The sequence below is a fragment of the Giraffa tippelskirchi genome, chromosome 6, assembly GCF_054371585.1.
Source record: "Giraffa tippelskirchi isolate mGirTip1 chromosome 6, T2T-mGirTip1v1.2.pri, whole genome shotgun sequence".
NCBI classification, from domain to species: Eukaryota; Metazoa; Chordata; class Mammalia; order Artiodactyla; family Giraffidae; genus Giraffa; species Giraffa tippelskirchi.
The window spans coordinates 41,617,598-41,640,870 of NC_137280.1; the positions used below are offsets into that span (position 1 = coordinate 41,617,598).

Below are 23,273 nucleotides of genomic sequence, written 5' to 3' on the forward strand. Positions count from 1 at the left end.
GTCTATTCAGGGTCATATTTTTCACACTATTGTGCTTTTTGTTGATTTCGCTGTATCTGTCGTACTAAAGTGCTGTATATTGTTCCTAAGTGCAGGAAGACCATGCTGCATCTTACAGAGGAGATATCCGTGTGTTAGATAATCTTCCTTCAGGCCTGAGTTATGGTGCTATTGGCTGTGATTTCAGTGTTGATGAATCAACAAGGTATATATTTAACGAGATGTCTTTAACAGAAGCATACTCAAAAGAATGTTGTGTATTGATGGGTTGATTTTTCTGTATGGTATAAGATCAGGGTTCAACTTCATTCTTTCACACTTGGATATCCAGTTTTCCCAGCGCCATTTGTTAAAGAGACTATCCTTCCCCTGTTGCGTATTCTTGGCACTCTTGTCAAAAATCAGTTTACTATATATGTATGGGTTTATTTCTGAAGTCTGTTCTGTTCCATTGCCCTATATGTCTGTCTTTATGCTGGTGTTTTTACTCACTTCAGCTTTGTGACATCTTTTGAAATCAAGAAGTTTGATGTCTTCAATTTTCATCTTCTTTTTTGGTATTATTTTGGATCTTCTTTTACTAGATTATTTTGGTTATCTGGGGTCCTTTGTGGTTCCATATTAATTTTTACTTATTTATTTAAATTGAACTATAGTTGATTTATAATATTGCATTGGTTTCAGGTGTTCAGCAAAGTGACTCAGTTATACATATATGTATATATATCTTTTTTCAATTCTTTTCCATTTTAATTTTTTATAAGATATTGAATATAGTTCCCTGTGCTATACAGTAAATCCTTATCGTTTATTTTATATATGGTAGTGTGCATATGTTAATCCCATATTCCTAATTTTTCCCTCCCCCTTTTCCCGTTTGGTAACCATGAATTTTTTTTTTTCTGTGTCTGTGAGTCTGTTTCTTTTTTGTAACTAAGTTCATCTATACTTTTCTTTTAGATTCCCCATATAGTGATATTGCATAATATTTGTCTTTGACTTACTTTAACACTTGGTGTGATAATCTCTAGGTCTATCTATGTTGCTGCAAATGGCATTCTTTCATTCTTTTTATGACTAAGTAGTATTCCATTGTATGTATGTTCCGCAACTTCTTTATCTATTCCTGTTAATGGACGTTTAGTTTGCTTCTGTGTCTTTGCTGTTGTAAATGGTGCTGCTGTGAACACTGAGGTGCATTTATCTTTTTGAATTAGAGTTTTCTCCAGATATATGCCCAGAAGTGAGATTGCTAGATCACATAGTAACTCTGTTTTTAGTTTTTAAGGAGCCTCCATAACTGTCTTCCATAGTGGCCGCACCAATTTACATTCCCACCAACAATATAGGAAGGTTCCCTTATCACCACACCCTCTCCAACATTTATTATTTATAGACTTTTTGATCATGGCCACTCTGACCGGTGTGAGGTGATACCTCATTGTGGTTTTTATCTGCATTTCCCTAATAATTAGAGATAACTGAGCATCTTTTCATATGCATATTGGCCATCTATATGTCATCTTTGGAAAAATGCCTACCTAGGTCTTCTCCCCATTTTTTAATTGTATTGTTTCTCTTGTTGATATTGACTTGTATGAGCTGTTTGTATATTTTGGAAATTAAGCCTTGTCAGTTGCATCATTTGCAAATATTTTCTCCCAGTCCATGGATTATCTTTTCATTTTGTTTATGGTTTCCTTGCTGTGTAAAAGGTTATAAGTTTGATTAGGTCCCATTTGTTTACTTTTGCTTTTGTTTCTATTGCCTTGGGAGACTGACTTAAGAAAACATTGGTACAAGTTATTCAGAGAATGTTTTGTCTACATTCTCTTTTCAGAGTTTTACAGTGTGATGTCTTATATTTAAGTCTTGAAGCCATATTTGGTTTACTTTTGTGAATGATGTGAGTGTTCTAACCTCATTGATTTACAATCCATATGAATTTTTGAATTATTTTCACTACAATTTTGAATTGTTTTACATTGGAATTTTGATAAGGATTGCATTGAATCTGCAGATCGTTTTGGGTAGCATGGATATTTTGACAATATTAAGTTTTCCAGTCCACAAACATGGGATGTCTTTCCATTTGTTTGCATCTTCTTTGATTTCTTTTATCAATGTTTTAGTTTTTCAGCGTACAGATCTTTTACTCCCTTAGCTAAGTTTATTTCTAAGTATTTTACTCTTTTTGATCTATTATAAATTGGATTGTTTTCCCAATACCCTTTTCAGGTAGTTTGTTTTTAGTAGATAGAAATGCAAATGATTTTTGTTTCTTGATTTTGTATCCTGCAACTTTCCTGAATTCCTTTATTAGTTCTAACTTTTTTTTTATCTGATAGAGTCTTCAGAGTTGTATATGATCGTGTCATCTGAAACAGGGACAGTTTTACTTTTTTCTTTCGAATCTGGATGCCTTTTCTTTCTAATTGCTAAGGATAGGACTACCAGTACCATGTTGAATGGAAGTTGTGAGACTGGGCATCACTACCTTGTTCCTGATCTTAGAGGAAAGCATTCAATTTTTACCTTTGATTATGATGTTAACTATGGGCTTTTCACGTATAGCCTTTTTTAATGTTGAGATAATTTCTCTCAGTTTCTAGTTTGTTCAAAGTTTTTATCATGAAAAGATGTTGAATTTTATCAAAAGTTTTCATGCATCTATTGAGATGATCATGTAATTTTTTAAAAAATCTCTCATTTTGTGATGTAATATATCATTCATAAATTTTGGTATATCAAACCATCCTTGCATCTCGGAGATAAACTGCATTTGGTCATGGTGCATAATGGTAATATTTTTGAGAGAATCCTAAGCCTTACATTGTCTTGTAGATGATTACTTGCTGTTGATGGAGAAGGAAATGGCAACCCACTTCAGTATTCTTGCCTGGAGATTTCTATGGACAAAGGAGCCTGGTGGGCTACAGTCCATGGAGTTGCAAAGAATCGGACACGACTGAGCGACTGAACTGAACTGCACTGAGTGACAACACACACTTGCTCTTGGATTTTAAATTTTTTATGTTGCCAAATACCTGTAACCTTGAATTTGAAAGAATTCATTAAAATATATAGAAGAAAAAAGTCTTACAACTTATTTTAGCTATATTCTTGAAGGCCTCTTGCTTTAAGATCCCAAGGATCTGTATTTACATGTTATAAGTAAACTTTTCATTTAAATCTATATTAGTATTTACTTTGTATGATGGAAAACAAATTAGAAAAATGTATATCTCTGAAATACCTTTTGTTTTCTTTTGTATTTTGTGTCCTGAATCTGATGCAGTATCTCACTTTCATCAGCACTGTTGAAAGAAGAAGAAATAATGCCAGTGCTGTCTCCTGAAATCAAATTTGAGCCTTCTAATGTCACCAGAAATACCCTTGATGGTTGTTTTCTTTTTGAGAGTAGTTGGAGGAAAGCAGTGTTAGAAACACAAAAGATGAGGAAAGGTAACTTCCATATTTACTTATTTTACTTGATAAAATGTAGAAGTTGTGCCTCGAATTTACATGTACCTTTTTAAGCAGTCAAGAGACATTAAATAATTTCTGTAACATTCATGTAAGAAGGATAGTACCTTAGGCTTATGGAAAAGAGAAATAGAAGCAGATTAGAAATAATTTACTGAAGGTATTTCTGTAAATCATGATAGAAACAAATTCTGAAGACCTAACCTTGGTTATCAGTATAGTACTATCTCTGTTGGATCATACTTCCTTTTATAAGTAATGTTTATTTTTAAATACCTCATGTTGTTTTCTATATTTTAAGAAACCCAACATTTTAACAGAACCTTAATAATTCTAACCAAAATTTTACTTTTTTAGTGAGTTAGGTAGAAATTATCTTGTATCTTATACTTGCTCAATAAAGACTAAACTGAGAACTTGCAACCTGTATATGAATGTAAAGCTTCCCCTTTAATTTCAAATATAATTGTATTTCCTATTTATCTTGAATTCTTCCTTCCCCTTTATTAATGGAGATATAATTCTTGAAAACAGCCAAGTTCAAACTTTTTTTGTGTGTTGCTATATTTGTCAGTGTTTTTTCTAGTGTCCCAATAAAGGTACTCAGAAGAAACCAGTTTGTCTGTTCTCCTACCTCCACGTCTAATTGCTGAAAAAAGACTCTATGATTTTTGATGAAGAGAAACTCTTTTTTTTCCAGAAGAAAAAAATCAAAGGTTGCAAAATAGCATTTTGAGCATATAACTCCAGTCCCATTAAATACTATTTCTATTTCTGTGCTAGATTTACTTAGTAGAGAAAGCTTAAAAAATGATTCTCTATGTTTAAAAATCATCCAAACCTTTAATCTCTTAATCTGCTTTTTCCACTCACTATCATCATTTTGAACTTTTTTGTTGTTGTTGTTAACATTTGGACAACCTATTTTACCAGTGATGCATGAGGTCAGTAGAAGAAGCCATCTTGATACTTCATATGTTGCTCTTTATAGATTTGGTGTGGAATTTTGCAGAGAGAAAATTAAAATCAGTGCCTGAAATGGAATTCTTTTCTCTCTCATTGCTAGTTCAGATAATCCTATATTTGTGCCTCTTGATTATCACACAAAAGTAGGAAGATGGAAAGATTTAAAGTAGCAGATACTGTAAGACTCTTGAAAGTGCTTTTAAACTTTTTTAAAAATTAATTTTTATTAAATAAATAAATTTAATAACTTCATAAATTTAAATAAATTAATTTGCTTTATAATTTTGTGTTATTTTCTACTGTACAGCAAAATGAATCAGCTATACATATCCATACATCTCTTCCCTTTTGGACTTCTTTCCCATTCCAGTCACCACTGTGCATTAAGTAGAGTTCCCTGTGCTATACAGTATGTTTTCATTAGTTATTTATTCTATACATAGTATCAATAGTGTATATGTGTCAATCCCAATCTCCCAATTGCTCCCACCCCCATCTTCCCCCTTGGTATCCATGTATTTGTTCTCTGTGTCTGTGTCTCTGTTTTGCAAATAAGATCATCTATACCACTTTTCTAGATTCCACATATATATGTTAATATATGATATTTTTCTCTTTCTGATTTCACCCTGTGTAGAGTCTCTTGGTCCACCCACATCTCTACAAATGACTGTTTCGTTCCTTTTTATGGCTGAGTAATATTCCATTGTATACACATACCACATCTTTAAACATTCTGCTGTTGATGGACATTTAGGTTGCTTTAATGTCCTGACTATATACTGCTATGAATACTGGGATTCATGTATCTTTTGAATTATGGTTTTCTCTGGTTCTGTGCCCAGTAGGGGGATTGCTGGGCCTTCTTTTAAGTTTTTTAAGGAAGCTCCATACTGTTTTCCATAGAGGCTGTATCAGTTCATACTCTCACCAACAGTGTTAGAGAGTTCCCTTTTCTCGATGACTTCTCCAGCATTTTTTGTTTGATGGCCATTCTGACCACTGTGAGGTGATTCCTCATTGTAGTTTTGATTTGCATTTCTCTAATAATGTGTTGAGGAAGGCTTTCTTATCTCTACTTTGCTATTCTTTGGAACTCTGCATTCAGATGAGAATATCTTTCCTTTTCTCCTTTGCTTTTCGCTTCTCTTCTCTTCCCAGCTATCTGTAAGGCCTCCTCAGACAGCCATTTTGCTTTTTTGCATTTCTTTTCCATGGGGATTTTCTTGATCCCTGTCTCCTGTACAATGTCACGAACCTCTGTCCATAGTTCATCAGGCATTCTGTCTATCCGGTCTAGTCCCTTAAATCTATTTGTCACTTCCACTGTATACTCATAAGGGATTTGATCTAGGTCATAACTGAATGGTCTAGTGGTTTTCCCTACTTTCTTCAATTTAAGTCTGAATTTGGCAGTAAGCAGTTCATGATCTGAGCCACAGTCTGCTCCTGGTCTTGTTTTTGCTGACTGTATAGAGCTTCTCCATCTTTGGCTGCAAAGAATATAATCAATCCTATTTCGGTGTTGACCATCTGGTGATGTCCACGTGTAGAGTCTTCTCTTGTGTTGTTGGAATAGGGTGTTTGCTATTACCAGTGCGTTCTCGTGGCAAAACTCTATTAGCCTTTGCCCTGCTTCATTCTGTACTCCAAGGCCAAAACTGCCTGTTACACCAGGTGTTTCTTGACTTCCTACTTTTGCATTCCAGTCCCCTATAATGAAAAGGACATCTTTTTTGGGTGTTAGTTCTAGAAGGTCTTGTAGGTCTTCATAGAATCGTTCAAAGACTAGAGACCTCTTCAAGAAAATTAGAGATACCAAAGGAACATTTCATGCAAAGATAGGCTCGATAAAGGACAGAAATGGTATGGACCTAACAGATGCAGAAGATATTAAGAAGAGGTGGCAAGAATACACAGAAGAACTGTACAAAAAAGATCTTCATGACACAGATAATCACGATGGTGTGATCACTCACCTAGAGCCAGACATCCTGGAATGTGAAGTCAAGTGGGCCTTAGAAAGCATCACTACGAACAAAGCTAGTGGAGGTGATGGAATTCCAGTTGAGCTATTTCAGATCCTCAAAGGTGATGCTGTGAAAGTGCTGCACTCGATATGCCAGCAAATTTGGAAAACTCAGCAGTGGCCACAGGACTGGAAGAGGTCAGTCTTTGTTCCAATCCCAAAGAAAGGCAATGCCAAAGAATGCTCAAACTACCGCACAATTGCACTCATCTCACATGCTAGTAAAGTAATGCTCAAAATTCTCCAAGCCAGGCTTCAGCAATACGTGAATCGTGAACTTCCAGATGTTCAAGCTGGTTTTAGAAAAGGCAGAGGAACCAGAGATCAAATTGCCAATATCCGCTGGATCATCGAAAAAGCAAGAGAGTTCCAGAAAAACATCTATTTCTGCTTTATTGACTATGCCAAAGCCTTTGACTGTGTGGATCACAATAAACTGTGGAAAATTCTGAAAGAGATGGGAATACCAGACCATCTGACCTGTCTCTTGAGAAACCTGTATGCAGGTCAGGAAGCAACAGTTAGAACTGGACATGGAACAACAGACTGGTTCCAAATAGGAAAAGGAGTACGTCAAGGCTGTATATTGTCAGCCTGCTTATTTAACTTATATGCAGAGTACATCATGAGAAACGCTGGGCTGGAAGAAACACAAGCTGGAATCAAGATTGCCTGGAGAAATATCAATAACCTCAGATATGCGGATGACACCACCCTTATGGCAGAAAGTGAAGAAGAACTAAAGAGCCTCTTGATGAAGGTGAAGGAGGAGAGTGAAAAAGTTGGCTTAAAGCTCAACGTTGAGAAAACTAAGATCATGGCATCTGGTCCCATCACTCCATGGGAAATAGATGGGGAAACAGTGGAAACAGTGTCAGACTTTACTTTTCTGGGCTCCAGAATCACTGCTGATGGTGATTGCAGCCATGAAATTAAAAGACGCTTACTACTTGGAAGGAAGGTTGTGGCCAAGCTAGATAGCATGTTTAAAAGCAGAGACATTACTTTGCCAACAAAAGTCCGTCTAGTCAAGACTGTGGTTTTTCCAGTGGTCATGTATGGATGTGAGAGTTGGACGGTGAAGAAAGCTGAGCGCCGCAGGATTGATGCTTTTGAACTGTGGTGTTGGAGAAGACTCTTGAGAGTTTTTTGGACTGCAAGGAGATCCAATCAATCCATCCTAAAAGAGATCAATCCTGGGTGTTCATTGGAAGGTCTGATGTTGAAGCTGAAGCTCCAATACTTTGGGCACCTCATGCGAAGGGTTGACTCATTGGAAAAGACCCTAATGCTGGGTAGGATTGGGGGCGGGAGGAGAAGGGGACGACAGAGGATGAGATGGTTGGATGGCATCACCGACTCGGTGAACATGGGTTTGGGTAGACTCCGGGAGTTGGTGATGGACAGAGAGGCCTGGCGTCCTGCAATTCATGGGGTCGCAGAGAGTCGGACACGACTGAGCGACTGAACTGAACTGAATAATGTGTTGAGCATCTACTCATGTGTTTGTTGACCATCTGTAGGTCTTCTTTGGAGAATAAGCTATCTTTCCATGTGAAGGTATCCTTATCTAATGTTCTGGGAATTCTGGTTGACCAAAATAATGAAGGCAGAGGACAGTGATGACTCTGGGAGATCTGTGAAGCTCTCCTTCCTTATTCTAGTATTTAGCCCCATAATGAGCTGTTCCCTACTGTCCCTATCCTAGGAATTGAAAGATATTCTCTTGGGAAAGATGCTAGCTCAATTACAGTAGCTTAATTTTATTTTCTTAATGACTGATTTAGTATATGTATTATGCACTTTCATTTATAGTAAAAGAAGTTACATACATTTAATCAAGAAATAATACAGATGGTTATAATACTATTTTAAATTAGAATACACCGCAGCGTTTGGTCTAGAAGAATTCAAAGAATGTGTCAAAATGCCGTGTTTACCAGGATTGCAAAACTGCCAAAAGAGCGTAAGTTCCACTCCACTAGAGTTTGATAGAAGACTCCTGCGTGCTGATACTGAGATACCTCCTGTCAGGTAGGTCATTTCTACTTGATTTTCTTTTGTTGAATATTTATTTGAAGTAACACTACTCAATATAGAGATTTTTCTGGCTAGTGAATCTAATTCTTTCTTGCCAACTTTTTTTTTTTTTGCATAAAGGATTTAATTTTTAAAAATCTCAATTAGCAGTTTTATTCAGTTTGACCAGTAGGTACTTTTTTCTGTTTTCAAGTAACATTGCCAGAAAGAATTTAAGAACTAATTTAAAAAAAAAAATTTATTGCTCTAGCATAGATTGCTCATAAGAATATTGAAAGTTTTAGCAATATAAATAAACAAGCTCTCTACAATAGTAACTGGTTTCTGTACCCTGAATAGAGAACCTTGTTTCATTTCTAGTTTGACTGAAGTGGTGTGAGAGAAAATTCTGAATGAAAATTCAGTCTAATGAAGACCTTGTATTGCTATCAGATGAAATGAGTTTGTCAACCAGAAAAGTCCCACTGTCTTTGAATTCTGGCATTTAAAAACATTATTATAAATACCTTTCCTTCTACAAATCAGATAGCATTAAAAGAAAACTTCTTTCTCCAAAGGGACCTATAAATTAGTTAGTAAGATAGTCTCATACCCCATTTGGTTTCTGCTTTTATTTATTTTTTCATGAAGTAGATGTTGAATGTGTAGTACTCCTTCACTTTGCAAGCCTAAAAAAGATGAAGCATTTTCTTTTGTTGAATATTTATTTGTAGTAACACTGCTGAATGTAGAGGTTTTTCTGGCTAATGAATCTAATTCTTTCTTGCCAGTTACTCTTTAGTGGAAGATGTAGATTTTCATATTTTCTCCTGCTGTAGTGAGCTTTAAAGACATCTAGTTATACATAGCACACACATAATTGGAATTTTAGAATATGTATCTCTTGAGTTTTCAACTAGTGTTATTGGTCTTATTAATTACTCTTGAAATAAATTTTTGTAATATAAAGAACTGGAATATACTAAAAATGAAAAGTTGTAGATAGTTTATATCTGAATTATGAAAATAAATAATATGAATTTTGTAGAAAATCTGGAGAAAAAAATAAAAACAATTATTTGATAGCTTACCCATCCTAACATACCCATTTTTATTCTTAGAGCTTCTCTTCTATCATCCTCTATTTTCATGGATTTTTATTTGAGTTGTGATTTTAGTATAATTCCAATTTTTTATTCTGCCCCTTTTTACTTAATATTACATGTGTACAGTTTTTCCATATTACTGCATAATCTTCAAACAGTCCTTACTGGCCACATTATAAAATATTTCATTGTTAGATTCATAGTTTATTTAATTTTATTTAATTTTCCTGTCATTGCTTTGACTTTTTTCACTTTGTAAATGACATCATAAATGAACAATAATACACATAAAGCTTTTGCCATTATTTTTAATATCATCTGAGGTCAAGCTATAAAATATAAAAACCAAAATCATTCTTTCTGAAGTGAGATTATAATGAAATAAGGCAGATAGTGAAGGACAGGGAAGCCTGGCATGCTGTAGTCCATGGGGTCACCAAGAGTTGGACACAACTTAGCAACTGAACAAATGCAGAATCAGAGATGATAGAAGAGAGACGGTGAGTTGCTAGTGGAGCAGATGGTAGCAGTTAAAGAGGATGGAAGGTGGGGATGTAGAAAGAAGAGAAACCATTGAAAATATGCATGTGAGAGCTACTTAAGGACAGTGAGTTTCTTTTATTATCAAGATACCTGCTTCCCTGATACTCAGCTCACTCTTGTCTTTGAGTAAAAGTATGTAGGGCTGCCTGTGGCCATGGCCTTGTCTCAGTACAGACCTGTCTTACTACCCTTCTTTCAATCACATGACCATCTTAAAGAAACTGCAAACCCAGAAAGCATCCCCTGAGTTAACCCATTTGATCTTTAGATTTTAAATCTTCATTTGGCTTCCTACCTTTTTCATCAGATTTTAGTTCATTATTTTTTTCATTTACAATTTGGCTGTATGTGAAATGATTTTTTAATATTTTACATTGACTTGAGTGTGAATATACTTACTTTAATGAAGAATAATTTGAATATATTATATTCATGTTATGATAAGTGTTCTTCAGACACAGAACAGAAGAGTGGTAGCTAAGAACCATGCTGTTTACATGCTTGGCGGACATAAATGTTATTTCTTTTTCTTTGTCTTTATTTTAGCCGTTCTACTGAGAACATGTCAAGTTGCCTACAAGTATTTTATTCTCCTCTACATATTGCACAACGGCCTGTGAAAGAACGGTCTTGGCAAAGCAGGAAAGTATTCATTTTTGTCTGTCTTGTATACAATCCCTTACTCTTTAAAAAAAAAAAATCTCTGTATATATGGATATTTGATTTTATATTCTGATAGAAGTTTAATGTGTTTTTAAGTTTCTTTAATGATAAAATTTTTCAGTGAATAGCAAGGTGATGTACTTTGGTAATGTAATTGAAAATAGCCCTAGAGGTGAAGTGCATTTAAAAGTTACAGTTGACTATTCTGCATATGATATGATAAACTGCCGCCAGCTGTCATGCTAGCAGACCTGAAACAATGATTTGTGAGTTTAATTCCATTAAATTAATATTATGAAACTGACACAATATGACCTCTCAACTCACCAGTGTTATCTTTAAAAGCTCCATGCAGCCAAGCACAAGATATTTGTTTTGATATTGGATACTGTTTTTTTTTAAAATGGATATTCTATGTTTTTTGAGGACGTGTTGCTAATGGTAAAGAACCCGTCTGCCAAGGCAGGAGATGTAGGAGATGCAGGTTCGATCCCTAGGTCAGGAAGATCCCCTGGAGAAGGGCATGGCAACCCACTCCACTATTCTTGCCTGGAGAATCCCATGGACAGAGAAGTCTGGTGGGCTATAGTCCATAGAGTCGCAAAGAGTCGGACACAACTGAAGTGACTTAGCACACACATGCACAAAGCCCTTCACACTAAGAAGATTAATCATAGAATTTCAATTATCTCTCAGTAGGTGCAAAAGAATCTGAGGAGTATCCTTAGGGACCACTAAAAGCTTATTACATAGCAATCAGTACGGCTGGTCTTGAGTTCCAACCTCAGTGTAAATACTAGGTATACTTATCTCAACTGTACCCATATTTGATGTCTAGGAGGGATGATGTTGTCATGGTAATAAGTTGCTAGGATACCTCCAAGCAGCTATGTAAGCTGACTTTGTTTAGTGTATTACATGGATTAAGAATGAATATATGTTTTGATTGGCTAGAGGAAAAAAAATTTATAGCTGATTTGTAAGTTTAGTGTACTTACAAGAAATTTGGAATGCATATGGGTTATCTTACCTAGAGCCAATTTGATCATGATGTATTTCCTCTAATAATTTACTCATTATCTAGGTTTATTCCAGTAGGAACAAAAGTTGATTATGATAAAATTCTGATTGTGGTAAGTAATAGGTAAAATGAGCACAAATAACTGATAGTTGGTATCTGGCTTCAAAAGAATAAAAAGTCTGGCTTAAAACTCAACATTAAAAAAACATGGCATCCAGTCCCATCACTTCATGGCAAATAGATGGGGAAACAATGGAAACAGTGAGAGACTATTTTCTTAGGCTCAAAAATCACTGCAAATGGTGACTGCAGCCATGTAATTAAAAGACGCTTGCTTCTTGGAAGAAAAGCTATGACCAACCTAGACAGCATATTAAAAAGCAGATACATTACTTTGCTGACCAAAGTCTGTCTAGTCAAAGCTATAGTTTTTCCAATAGTCATGTATGGATGTGAGAGATGGACCATGAAGTAAGCTGAGTGCTGAAGAATTGATGCTTTTTAACTGTGGTGTTGGAGAAGACTTTTGAGAGTCCCTTGGACTGCAAGGAGATCAAACCAGTCCATCCTAAAGGAAATCAGTCCTGAATATTCATTGGAAGGACTAATGCTGAAGCTGAAGCTCCAATCCTTTGACCACCTGATGTGAAGAACTGACTCATTGGAAAAGACCCTGATGTTGGGAAAGATTGAAGGCAGGAGGAGAAGAGGATAACAGAGGATGAGATGATTGGATGGCATCACCCACTCGATGAACATGAATTTGAGCAAGCTCCAGTAGTTGGTGATGGACAGGGAAGCCTGACGTGCTGCAGTCCATGGGGTTGCAAAGAGTTAACTGAGCAACTGAACTGAACTGAACTGGTATCTGACATATCTAAATATACACTAATTAATCTTAAGTCCCTTCCTCTAGCATTCCCTGAATCATGATTAGTGATAAATTCAGATAAAGGTGGGAAAAGGATGACATAACACTCACCCATTGGTAAAATTTATTAGCAAAAACCGAAATACTGAGTTGGTTCATATCTGCTTCTGATGGGGTTATTTGTAATGGGAGGAGTTTCCTTCCTTTAATGTTTATTTAATTTTTATATGATGTCCTTCAACAAGTGAATTTCACTGAAAGCAAGCTTCTTGTCTCAATGTATTTTAAAAAATTAATGTACCCTGGATTTATATAAAAGTGAATTTATGATAATATATAATTTTAGGTTAAAGAAGATTAAGCCCACATGTACTGTGACACCACTTCAGGAGAAATCAAAAGGTAAGCTGGATCATCTTTTTCTCCTACTACTTGTCTTATGAAGGGTGTAAAAATACTTATCTTTTTTAAACCTTCCTTTCTTTCCACTGACTTAATTGTCTCTGTTTTGTTAATTTTTCTTTTAAGTTATGCTTATTTTATAAACTTAAGTGCATGTTGTATTCAATATATACATGCCTTTATCATGTCATGTTGGAAGATGAAGCGAATAAACAGTGCCTCTAAATTGAGAAGGCACCTTGAGACTGAAAACCAAGGCAGACAGCACCATGTAATCAATGGATCGGCTTATTATATGGTAACTTAGCCACAGGGTGGGAGTTCCAGGGCCAACAACACCTTGGAAACATCTGTAGCTGCACTCTGCATTACCGAGGGGTCGTTGGGACAAATTTATAAGTTAACCTAGCGTATGGGGGTATGTGCTTAGAAACAGGAAGAACATTCCTAAGTCAAGATTTATGAATGGGTAACTATTCTCATGGGTGCCAGGAATATGTCAGGGAAGACCTTCATCATTGTTTGGAGACCACCTGTTCCTTATGATTTGTTGTTGTTTAGTCACTAAGTCGTGTCTGATTCTTGCAGCCCCATAGACTGTACCCCACCAAGCAGTATGAAAAACAGTATGGAAGTTCCTCAAAAAATTAGAAATAAAACTATCATGTAATCCATCAATCCCAGTACTGGATATATTTCCAAAAGAAATGAAATCCATATCTCAAAGAGATATCTGAACTCACATATTCACTGCAGCATTATTCACAACAGTCAAGATATGGAAACAACCTAAGTGTCCATTGACAGATAAATGGATAAAGAAAATGCAATATATATATACCCAATGGAATATTATTTTGCCATAAAAAGTAAGGAAGTCCTACCTTTGTAACAACATGGATGAAGCCAGAACACTTTATACAAGTGAAATAAGTCAGATAGAGAAAGACAAATACTGCATGGTATCACTTACATGTAGACTCTTTTAAAATGTCAAACAGAAACAGGGTAGAATAGTGGTTATCAGTAAGTGGGGACTGGGGAAAATGGGGAGATGTTTTGGGGATATAATGTACAGCATGGTGACTGAAATTAATAATAGTATATGGTGAATTGAAGTTTGCTGAGAGAGTAGAATTTTAAGTGTTCTTATCTCCTCTCCCCCTCAAAAAGGTAACCAAGTAAGATGATGCAGGTGTTAATTAACTTAATTATGATAATCATTTTATAATGTATATGTGTATCATCAGTGAGTGAGTGAGTGATAGTCACTCAGTCGTGTTTGACCCTTTGTGATGCTATGGACCATAGTCTGCCAGGCTCCTCTGTCCATGGAATTCTCCAGGCAAGAATGCTAGACTGGGTTGCCATTTCCTTCTTCGGTGGATCTTCCCAACCCAGGGATCGAACCCAGGTCTCCTGCATTATAGGCGGATTCTTTACTGTCTTACCAGGGAAGCAAGTCATCAGTGGTATATTTTAAACATACATAATTTGTATCATATATGCCTCAATAAAATTGGTAAAAGATGGAAAACAATATATCATAGGATTAGTAAAATGAAAGATAGAGCATTATGAAAATACCCAATTAAAGTGAAGAGAGAAAGATAATACAGAACAGAATATGCAAAGACAATATGTGATAAGATAAAACTACTTTCAGTTCAGTTCAGTCACTCAGTCGTGTCTGACTCTTTGCGACCCCATGAATCACAGCACACCAGGCCTCCCTGTCCATCACCAGCTCCCGGAGTCCACCCAAACCCATGTCCATCTAGTCGGTGATGCCATCCAGCCATATCATCATCTGTCGTCGCCTTCTCCTTCCGCCTTCAATCTTTCCCAGCATCAGGGTCTTTTCCAATGAGTCAGCTCTTCGCATTAGGTGACCAAAGTATTGAAGTTCCAGCTTCAACATCAGTCCTTCCAATGAACACCCAGGACTGATCTCCTTTAGGATGGACTGGTTGGATCTCCTTGCAGTCCAAGGGACTCTCCAGAGTCTTCTCCAACACCACAGTTCAAAAGCGTCAATTCTTCAGTGCTCAGCTTTCTTTATAGTCCAATGCTCACATCCATACATGACTACTGGAAAAACCATGGCCTTGACCAGATGGACCTTTGTTGGCAAAGTAATGTCTCTGCTTTTTAATATGCTATCTAGGTTGATCATAACTTTCCTTCCAAGGAGTAAGTGTCTTTTAATTTCATGGCTGCAGTCACCATCTGCAGTGATTTTGGAGCCCCCAAAAATAAAGTCTGACACTGTTTCCACTGTTTCCCCATCTATTTGCCATGAAGTGATGGGACCAGATGCCATGATCTTAGTTTTCTGAATGTTGAGCTTTAAGCCAACTTTTTTACTCTCCTCTTTCACTTTGATCAGGAGGCTCTTTAGTTCTTCACTTTCTGCCATAAGGGTGGTGTCATCTACATATCTGAGGTTATTGATATTTCTCCCAGCAATCTTGATTCCAGCTTGTACTTCTTCCAGCCCAGCATTTCTCATGATGTACTCTGCATGTAAGTTAAATAAGCAGGGTGACAATATACACCCTTGACGTACTCCTTTCCCTATTTGGAACCAGTCTGTTGTTCCATGTCCAGTTCTAACTTGCTTCCTGACCTGCACACAGGTTTCTCAAGAGGCAGGTCAGGTGGTCTGGTATTCCCATCTCTTTCAGAATTTTCCAAAGTTTATTGTGATCTACACAGTCAAAGGCTTTGGCATAGTCAATAAAACAGAAATAGATGTTTTTTTTGGAACTCTCTTGCTTTTTTGATGATCCAGTGGATGTTGGCAACTACTTTATACATGGATAATTCTAATTCCAGATTAAGAGGATCAAGGGAAAGTGAGACAAGCAGGATTTACTTACTGGCTGAGAATTTCCCAAACTGACTGAAAAATACCAAACAATGGATACAAAAATTCTATGAACTTCCAGCAGAATAATAAAAAAGAAAATCATAGTTAGTCACATCATAGTAAAAAGGCTACATATTCACAAAAAAGAAAAAAAAAGAAAAAAGATAAGTTGTCTTCTGGAGAGCAATGGTAAGACATACAACTGACTTTCCAATGGAAACAATGGAAGCAAGAAGAAAAAGCAGTGGTATTTTCAAGTGCTGAATGACAGTAACTGCCAAACTCAATTTGTATACACAAAGAAAATATCCTTAAAAGTAAAAACAAATAAAGACATTATTATTCAAGTGGAAGTTGAAAGATTTTATTGTCAGTAGAGCTACACTAAAAGAAATATTAAAGAAATAATGATACAAGATGAAAGCATGACAACTTATAAAGGAAAGAGAAGCAGTAGCAGTAGTATTGTCTTATGAAGTTTAAAATACATGTAGAGATAAAATACTGACAATAATACCACAGAGGTGGGATGGAGCATACATGGAGTTAAAATGTTGTAAGATCCTTTCATTATCTGAAATATAGTAATTAAGCTAAAGTAGATTGTAGGGACTTCCCCTTGGTGGTCCAGTGGTTAAAACTCTATGCTTCCTGATTGGGGAGTTAAGATCCCACACGCCACATAGCACAGCCAAAAAATGAAATTTCTTTTAAAAAGTCAGTTGTAATATATCAAAGAGATGTGATAAAATCTGTATGATAACCACTAAAAGAAAAAGATACAAGTAACAAGATTATAGGGAAATAGAAAAATAAAAAATATTTAATCATCTTAAAGCAAGAAAAGACGAAAAAAAGAAATATGAAATAGGACAAATAGAAAACAACTAGTAATATTAGAATTAAACATACAATAAATACATTGGATATAAGTGGACTAAATATTTCAGCTAAAAACAAAACCCATCAGACAAAAATAATTATGTGCTGGTTATAAGAAGCATACCTCAAAAATAAGGGCAGGAAAGATCAAAAATAAAAGGATAGAAAAATATAAACCATGTAAATGGTAATTAAAAGAAAGCTTGTTATAGCTACACTAACATCAAACAAAATAAACTTCAAAGCAGGAAGTATTACGCACAATAGAGTGATATTTCATAGTAACAAAAGGATTAATACAACAGAAAGAGTTAACCATCCTAAATTTGTATGCTCCATTAACATAAAATATATAAAGATCAAAGGAACATAATGAAAAGGAAAGTAGACATTATAGGAGATTTTTAAACAAATATCAAATAAGTGAAATCATGTAGCACATATTCTCTGACTGCAGTGGAATTAAACTAGAAATCAGTAATTAAAAATAATTATAAAATCCCACAGAGGTTTGGGTATTAAGAAATGTACTTTTAAGTAACTTGTGAGTCAAAGAAGAAATACAGTGGAATTTACATATTAGTTTGAACTGAATGATGATGAGAATATGATACATCAACACTCCTTGTGTACAGTAAAAACATAGCTTTTAGGGAAACCTAAAGCATGAAGTACGTGTATTAGAAAAGATGAAAGGCTTAATAAGCAATGATTTTAACATCTCAAGAAGTTAACAAAAGAACAGCATATTAAATTCAAAGAAAATAAAAGGGAAAAATAAGAGCAAAAATCAACAAAGTAGAAAACAAATATTCAATCAAGAAAAATCAACAAGAGCCAAAAGTTAGTTTTTTAAAAATGTGAATAAAATTGATAAATGTCTAGCAAGACTGACAGAGAGAGAGATTATCAGTATCATATTTAAAAAAGAGAAACCACAACCTAGCAGAACTGACACTGGTAAATTCTTCCAACATTTATATATTTATTTTTAATTGGAGAATAATTGCTTTACAACTGTTGTGTTGATTTCTGCCATACAACAACACAAATTAGTCATAAGTATACACATATCCCCTCCCTCTGTAACCTCCTTCCCACCCACCCTCATCCCACCCTTCTAGGTTGTCACAGAACACTGGGTTGAGCTCCCTGAGCTATATAGCAACTTCCCACTAGTTATCTGTTTTACATGAGGTAATGGATATATGTCAATGCTCCTTTCTCAGTTTGTCTCACCCTCTCCTTTCCTTCACTGTGTCCACTAGTCCGTCCTCTACATCTCCGTCTCTATTCCTGCCTGCAAATAGGTTCATCAGTACCATTTTTCTAGGTTCCATATATATTATATGTTCACTTCAGTTCAGTTCATTCACTCAGTTGTGTCTGACTCTTTGCGGCCCCATGAACCGCAGCACACCAGGCCTCCCTGTCCATCACCAACTCCCGGAGTTTACCCAAACTCATGTCCATCGAGTCGGTGATGCCATCCAGCCATCTCATCCTCTGTCGTCCCCTTCTCTTCCTGCCCCCAATCCTTCCCATCATCAGGGTCTTTTCCAATGAGTCAGCTCTTCGCATGAGGTGGCCAAAGTACTGAAGTTTCAGTTTCAACATCAGTCCTTCCAGTGAACACCGAGGACTGATCTTCTTTAGGATGGACTGGTTGGATCTCCTTGTAGTCCAAGGGACTCTCAAGAGTCTTCTCCAACACCACAGTTCAAAAGCATCAATTCTTCTGTGCCCAGCTCTCTTTATAGTCCAACTCTCACATCCATACATGACTACTGGAAAAACCATTGTCTTGACTAGATGGACCTTTGTTGACAAAGTAATGTCTCTGCTTTTTAATATGCTATCTAGGTTGATCATAACTTTCCTTCCAAGGAGTAAGCGTCTTTTAATTTCATGGCTGCAATCATTATCTGCAGTGATTTTGGAGCCCAAAAAAATAAAGTCAGCCACTATTTCAGCTGTTTCCCCATCTATTTGCCATGAAGTGATGGGACCAGATGCCATGATCTTAGTTTTCTGAATGTTGAGCTTTAAGCCAACTTTTTCACTCTCCTCTTTAACTTTCATCAAGAGGCTCTTTAGTTCCTCTTCACTTTCTGCCATAAGGGTGGTGTCATCTGTGTATCTGAGGTTATTGATATTTCTCCAGGCAATCTTGATTCCAGCTTGTGCTTCCAGCCCAGCGTTTCTCATGATGTACTCTGCATATAAGTTAAATAAGCAGGGTGACAATATACAGCCTTGATATACTCCTTTTCCTATTTGGAACCAGTCTGTTGTTCCCTGTCCAGCTCTAACTGTTGCTTCCTGACCTGCATACAGATTTCTCAAGAGGCAGGTCAGGTGGTCTGGTATTCCCATCTCTTTCAGAATTTTCCAGAGTTTATTGTGATCTACACAGTCAAAGGCTTTGGCATAGTCAATAAAGCAGAAATAGATGTTTTTCTGGAACTCTCTTGCTTTTTTGATGATCCAGCGGATGTTGGCAATTTGATCTCTGGTTCCTGTGCTTTTTCTAAAACCAGCTTGAACATCTGGAAGTTCACAGTTCACGTATTGCTGAAGCCTGGCTTGGAGAATTTTAAGCCTTACTTTACTAGCGTGTGAGATGAGTGCAATTGTGCGGTAGTTTGAGCATTCTTTGGCATTGTCTTTCTTTGGGATTGGAATGAAAACTGACCTTTTCCAGTCTTGTGGCCACTGCTGAGTTTTCCAAATTTGCTGGCATATCGAGTGCAGCACTTTCACAACATCATCTTTGAGGATTTGAAATAGCTCAACTGGAATTCCATCACCTCCACTAGCTTTGTTCGTAGTGATGCTTTCTAAGGCCCACTTGACTTCACATTCCAGGATGTCTGGCTCTAGGTTGAGCGATCACACCATTGTGATTATCTGGGTCATGAAGATCTTTTTTGTATATGATATTTGTTTTTCTCCTTCTGGCTTACTTCACTCTGTATAACAGGCTCTAGTTTCATCCATCTCAGTTCAGCTGACTCACATTCATTCCTTCTTATGGCTGAGAAATATTCCCATTGTATATATGTACCACAACTTCTTTATCCAACATTTGATTTTAAAAAGCTGTGTAATATAAATTATTCCAGAAAATAGGAAAAGAAGGAACACTTGAAGACCCATTTTATCAGGTCACTAACCTTGATTCTGAAACCTAGCTTGGATCTTATAAGAAACTTAAAATTATAGACCAATTTTTCTTAAGAAAATAGAAGTAAAAATTCTAAACAAGACTTACCAATTCAAATTAGTGATATATAAGAAGGATAATGTAACACACCATGTCAGATTTATCTAAGAAATGTGAGGTTGATTCAACATTAGAAAAGCAATTGATGTCTATCATCTTGTTAACAGAATAAAGGAGAAACTGCATATGTTCACTTTAATAATTGTAAAAGATATTTTAATAGGATTACTGAATCCTATTCATGATTAAAAATATTTTTAGCAAACTATAAGTAGAAGGAAACTGTCTTAATTTGATAAAGATGGTCTTTAAAAAACCTACAGTAAACGGTACACTCAAACAATTAATGGGTCAAAGAAGAAATCACAGGGAATTTTGAAAATATCTGGGGACAAATAAAAATTAAAAAACGCAATGTACCAATAGGTTGCAGCAAAAGCAGTATGCTAAGAGTGAAATTTATAGTGGCAAACACATTAAAAAAAAAAGAAAAAGATCTTGAATGAACCACATAAACTTACACCTCAAGGAATTAGAAAAAGAAGAATAAACTAAGCCCAACTTAGCAGAAGGAAGAAAATAATAAACATTAGAGAAGAGACAAATGAGCTTCCTTGGTGCTCAGTGGCAAAGAATCTGCCTGCATTGCAGGAGATGCAGGTTCAATCCCTGGGTCGGGAAGATCCCCTGGAGAAGGAAGTGGCAACTTACTCTGGTATTCTTGCCTGGGGAATCCCATGAACAGAGGAGCCTGGTGGGCTACAGTCCATGGGGTTGCAACAGAGTGGGACCTGACTTAGTGACTAAACAGCAACAACAACAAAATGAAATAGAGAACAGAAAACAAATCAACAGGACCAAGATTTAATCTTTAGAAAAGATAAACAAAGTTGACAATCCTTGGTTACACTAGAAAAAAACAGAGAAGACACAAATAATTAAAATTAGGAATGAAAGAGGAGACATTATAACTGATTACAGAAATAGGATTATAAGAGGCTACTATGAACAATTATGTCAACAAATTGGGTAACCTAGAAAAAATGGGTAAGTTATAGAAACATACAACCTACCAAGACTGAATCATGAACAAGGGGCAAACTGCGCAGAGCTATAGTAGAACTATTGAGGAGACTGAAGCAGTTATCAAATACATCCCAACAAAAACATAAGTCCAGAAATCTGGGATAAGAGGACTATAATTTTAAAATTTGCACATTTGTTCATATCTTACTGGTTCACACTCACTAACAAAGCTATACTTAGCTCTAAAGCAAGTTGAGAAAGGTAATCTCTCCCTTTTAGCTGACCTTGTCCGCAGCTAAAATTCTGTTTTGGAAAGAGTAAAAAGTTTTGAAAAGATCATTGGTAGTCTGCCATAATTCTTTTACAATTAAAATTTATAGCTTTCTCTTGCAGATGTTTGGAAATGTAGTTAATTTTTGCAATTTGATCTTATAGTCATCCACCTTGCTAAAGTCTCTTGTTATTTCTTGATTTATGTTTTATATTGTGTGTATATATTAATATATTTTATGCAATATATATAATTTTTTTAGTTCTTTATGTAGATTACCATATGCAAATGATGTCAGTTTTATTCTTTCTTTCCAAAGGTTTTTCCTACCCCCAACCCAAGCTTTTATTTTTGTGATTTTACTAAGCTGACTGCTGCTGCTGCTGCTGCTGCTAAGTCGCCTCAGTCATGTCCGACTCTGTGCGACCCCATAGACAGCAGCCCACCAGGCTGCGCCGTCCCTGGGATTCTCCAGGCAAGAACACTGGAGTGGGTTGCTGTTTCCTTCTCCAGTACATGAAAGGGAAAAGTGAAAGTGAAGTCGCTCAGTCGTGTCTGACTCTTAGCGACCCCATGGACTGTAGCCTACCAGGCTTCTCTGTCCATGGGATTTTCCAGGCAAGAGTGCTTAAGTGGGGTGCCATTGCCTTCTCTGACTAAGCTGACTAGAACCACCAATTCAATGGTGAATAGAAATGAAAAATAGGCATCTTTGACTTGTTTCTGATTTTAAAGGAAACTCCTTTAATGTTTTCTCATAAAGAATGATGTGTAGTGTAGGTTTTGCGTAGATATCCTTTATCAAGATAAAGAAGTTCTCTTTAATTTGCTCAGAGTTTTATTTTAAAAACAAATGAAAGTTTAATTTTATCAAACATTTTCTTCTGAATTGATTGAAATGATCTTGTAATTTTCTGTTTAATTTTCTAATGTGAAAAATGACACTTGTAGATTTTTTTTAATGTTCAATCACTTTTACATCCCTTGGATACCCACATTTAAGGCATAATTCATTATCTTTTTTGTGTACTACTGTATTTAATATTTTGCTAGGTTTTTAAAATCTATCTTAATGAGTGAGATTACCACTAATTTTCTCTTTGCCCGAATTCAGTGTCAAGATTATAACACCCTCATGAAATAAACTGGGGAGCATTCTGCTTTTTCTGTTCTCTGAAGGATATGACCTAAAATTGGAATGATTTCTCCCTTGAAAGTCTGATAGAGTTGATTTGTAAAATTATTTGGATCACTTGTTTTCTTTGGAGAAATTTTTTAATATTAATTCGATCATTTTAATTCTAGGACTCTTAAGGCATTGTAATTCTCCTTCCATCAATTTTGGTAAGTTATATTTTCTAGAATTTTGCATTTTGTCTACATTTTCAAATTTATTGGCATGAAATTTAGTTTTTGTTCTATCTGTACTTCTCCTAATATTAGTTATTTAGGTCTTCTGTTTTTTTTCTTAATTAATTGAACCAGAGAATTTCCCTTTTTTATTAGTTTTTTCAAGGAAGAATTTTTATCTTTCTAAAAATCTTTCTTTTTGTAAGTTTGTTTTCTACTTCATCGAATTTTCTTTCCTGTATTACATCCTTCTTCCATATTCTTTTGGAGAAGGAAATGGCAACCCACTCCAGTATTCTTGCCTGGAAAACTTCATGGCCTGAAGAGCCTTGTGGGCTACAGTCCATGGGGTCGAAAAGAGTCACCCACAACTGAGCGACTGAGCACATCCATATTCTTCAGATTGTTCTTTTCCTAATGTATGTCTTATATTGAGCTTATTAATTTTCAATCTTCTTTTCTAAAACAGGAATCTTAAGGTATAAGCCTTTCTATGTACAACTTTTGCTACATCACACAAGTTTTGTAATTTTTTCTTGA

At 35.8% G+C, this 23,273-nt stretch overlaps 1 protein-coding gene across 8 annotated transcripts in view; it reads left to right on the forward strand.

Annotated features, from left to right (window-relative positions):
• C6H8orf89 (chromosome 6 C8orf89 homolog) overlaps positions 1 to 23,273 on the forward strand; it is a 35,940-nt gene that overhangs the window by 10,988 nt on the left and 1,679 nt on the right. For 3 of the 8 annotated variants that reach the window (XM_081501672.1, XM_081501671.1, XM_081501676.1), the window contains exons 2-6: positions 3,299 to 3,465; positions 8,362 to 8,515; positions 10,696 to 10,789; positions 13,049 to 13,106; positions 22,689 to 22,727. In XM_081501672.1, coding sequence (XP_081357798.1) covers positions 3,339 to 3,465; positions 8,362 to 8,515; positions 10,696 to 10,789; positions 13,049 to 13,106; positions 22,689 to 22,727 — 472 coding nt within the window. In that variant the 5' untranslated portion in view covers positions 3,299 to 3,338. Of the gene's footprint in view, positions 1 to 2,844; positions 3,466 to 8,361; positions 8,516 to 10,695; positions 10,796 to 13,048; positions 13,107 to 22,688; positions 22,728 to 23,273 lie in introns of all 8 variants that reach the window. The other 5 variants (XM_081501675.1, XM_081501674.1, XR_014057022.1 and 2 more) reach the window with 4 other exon arrangements.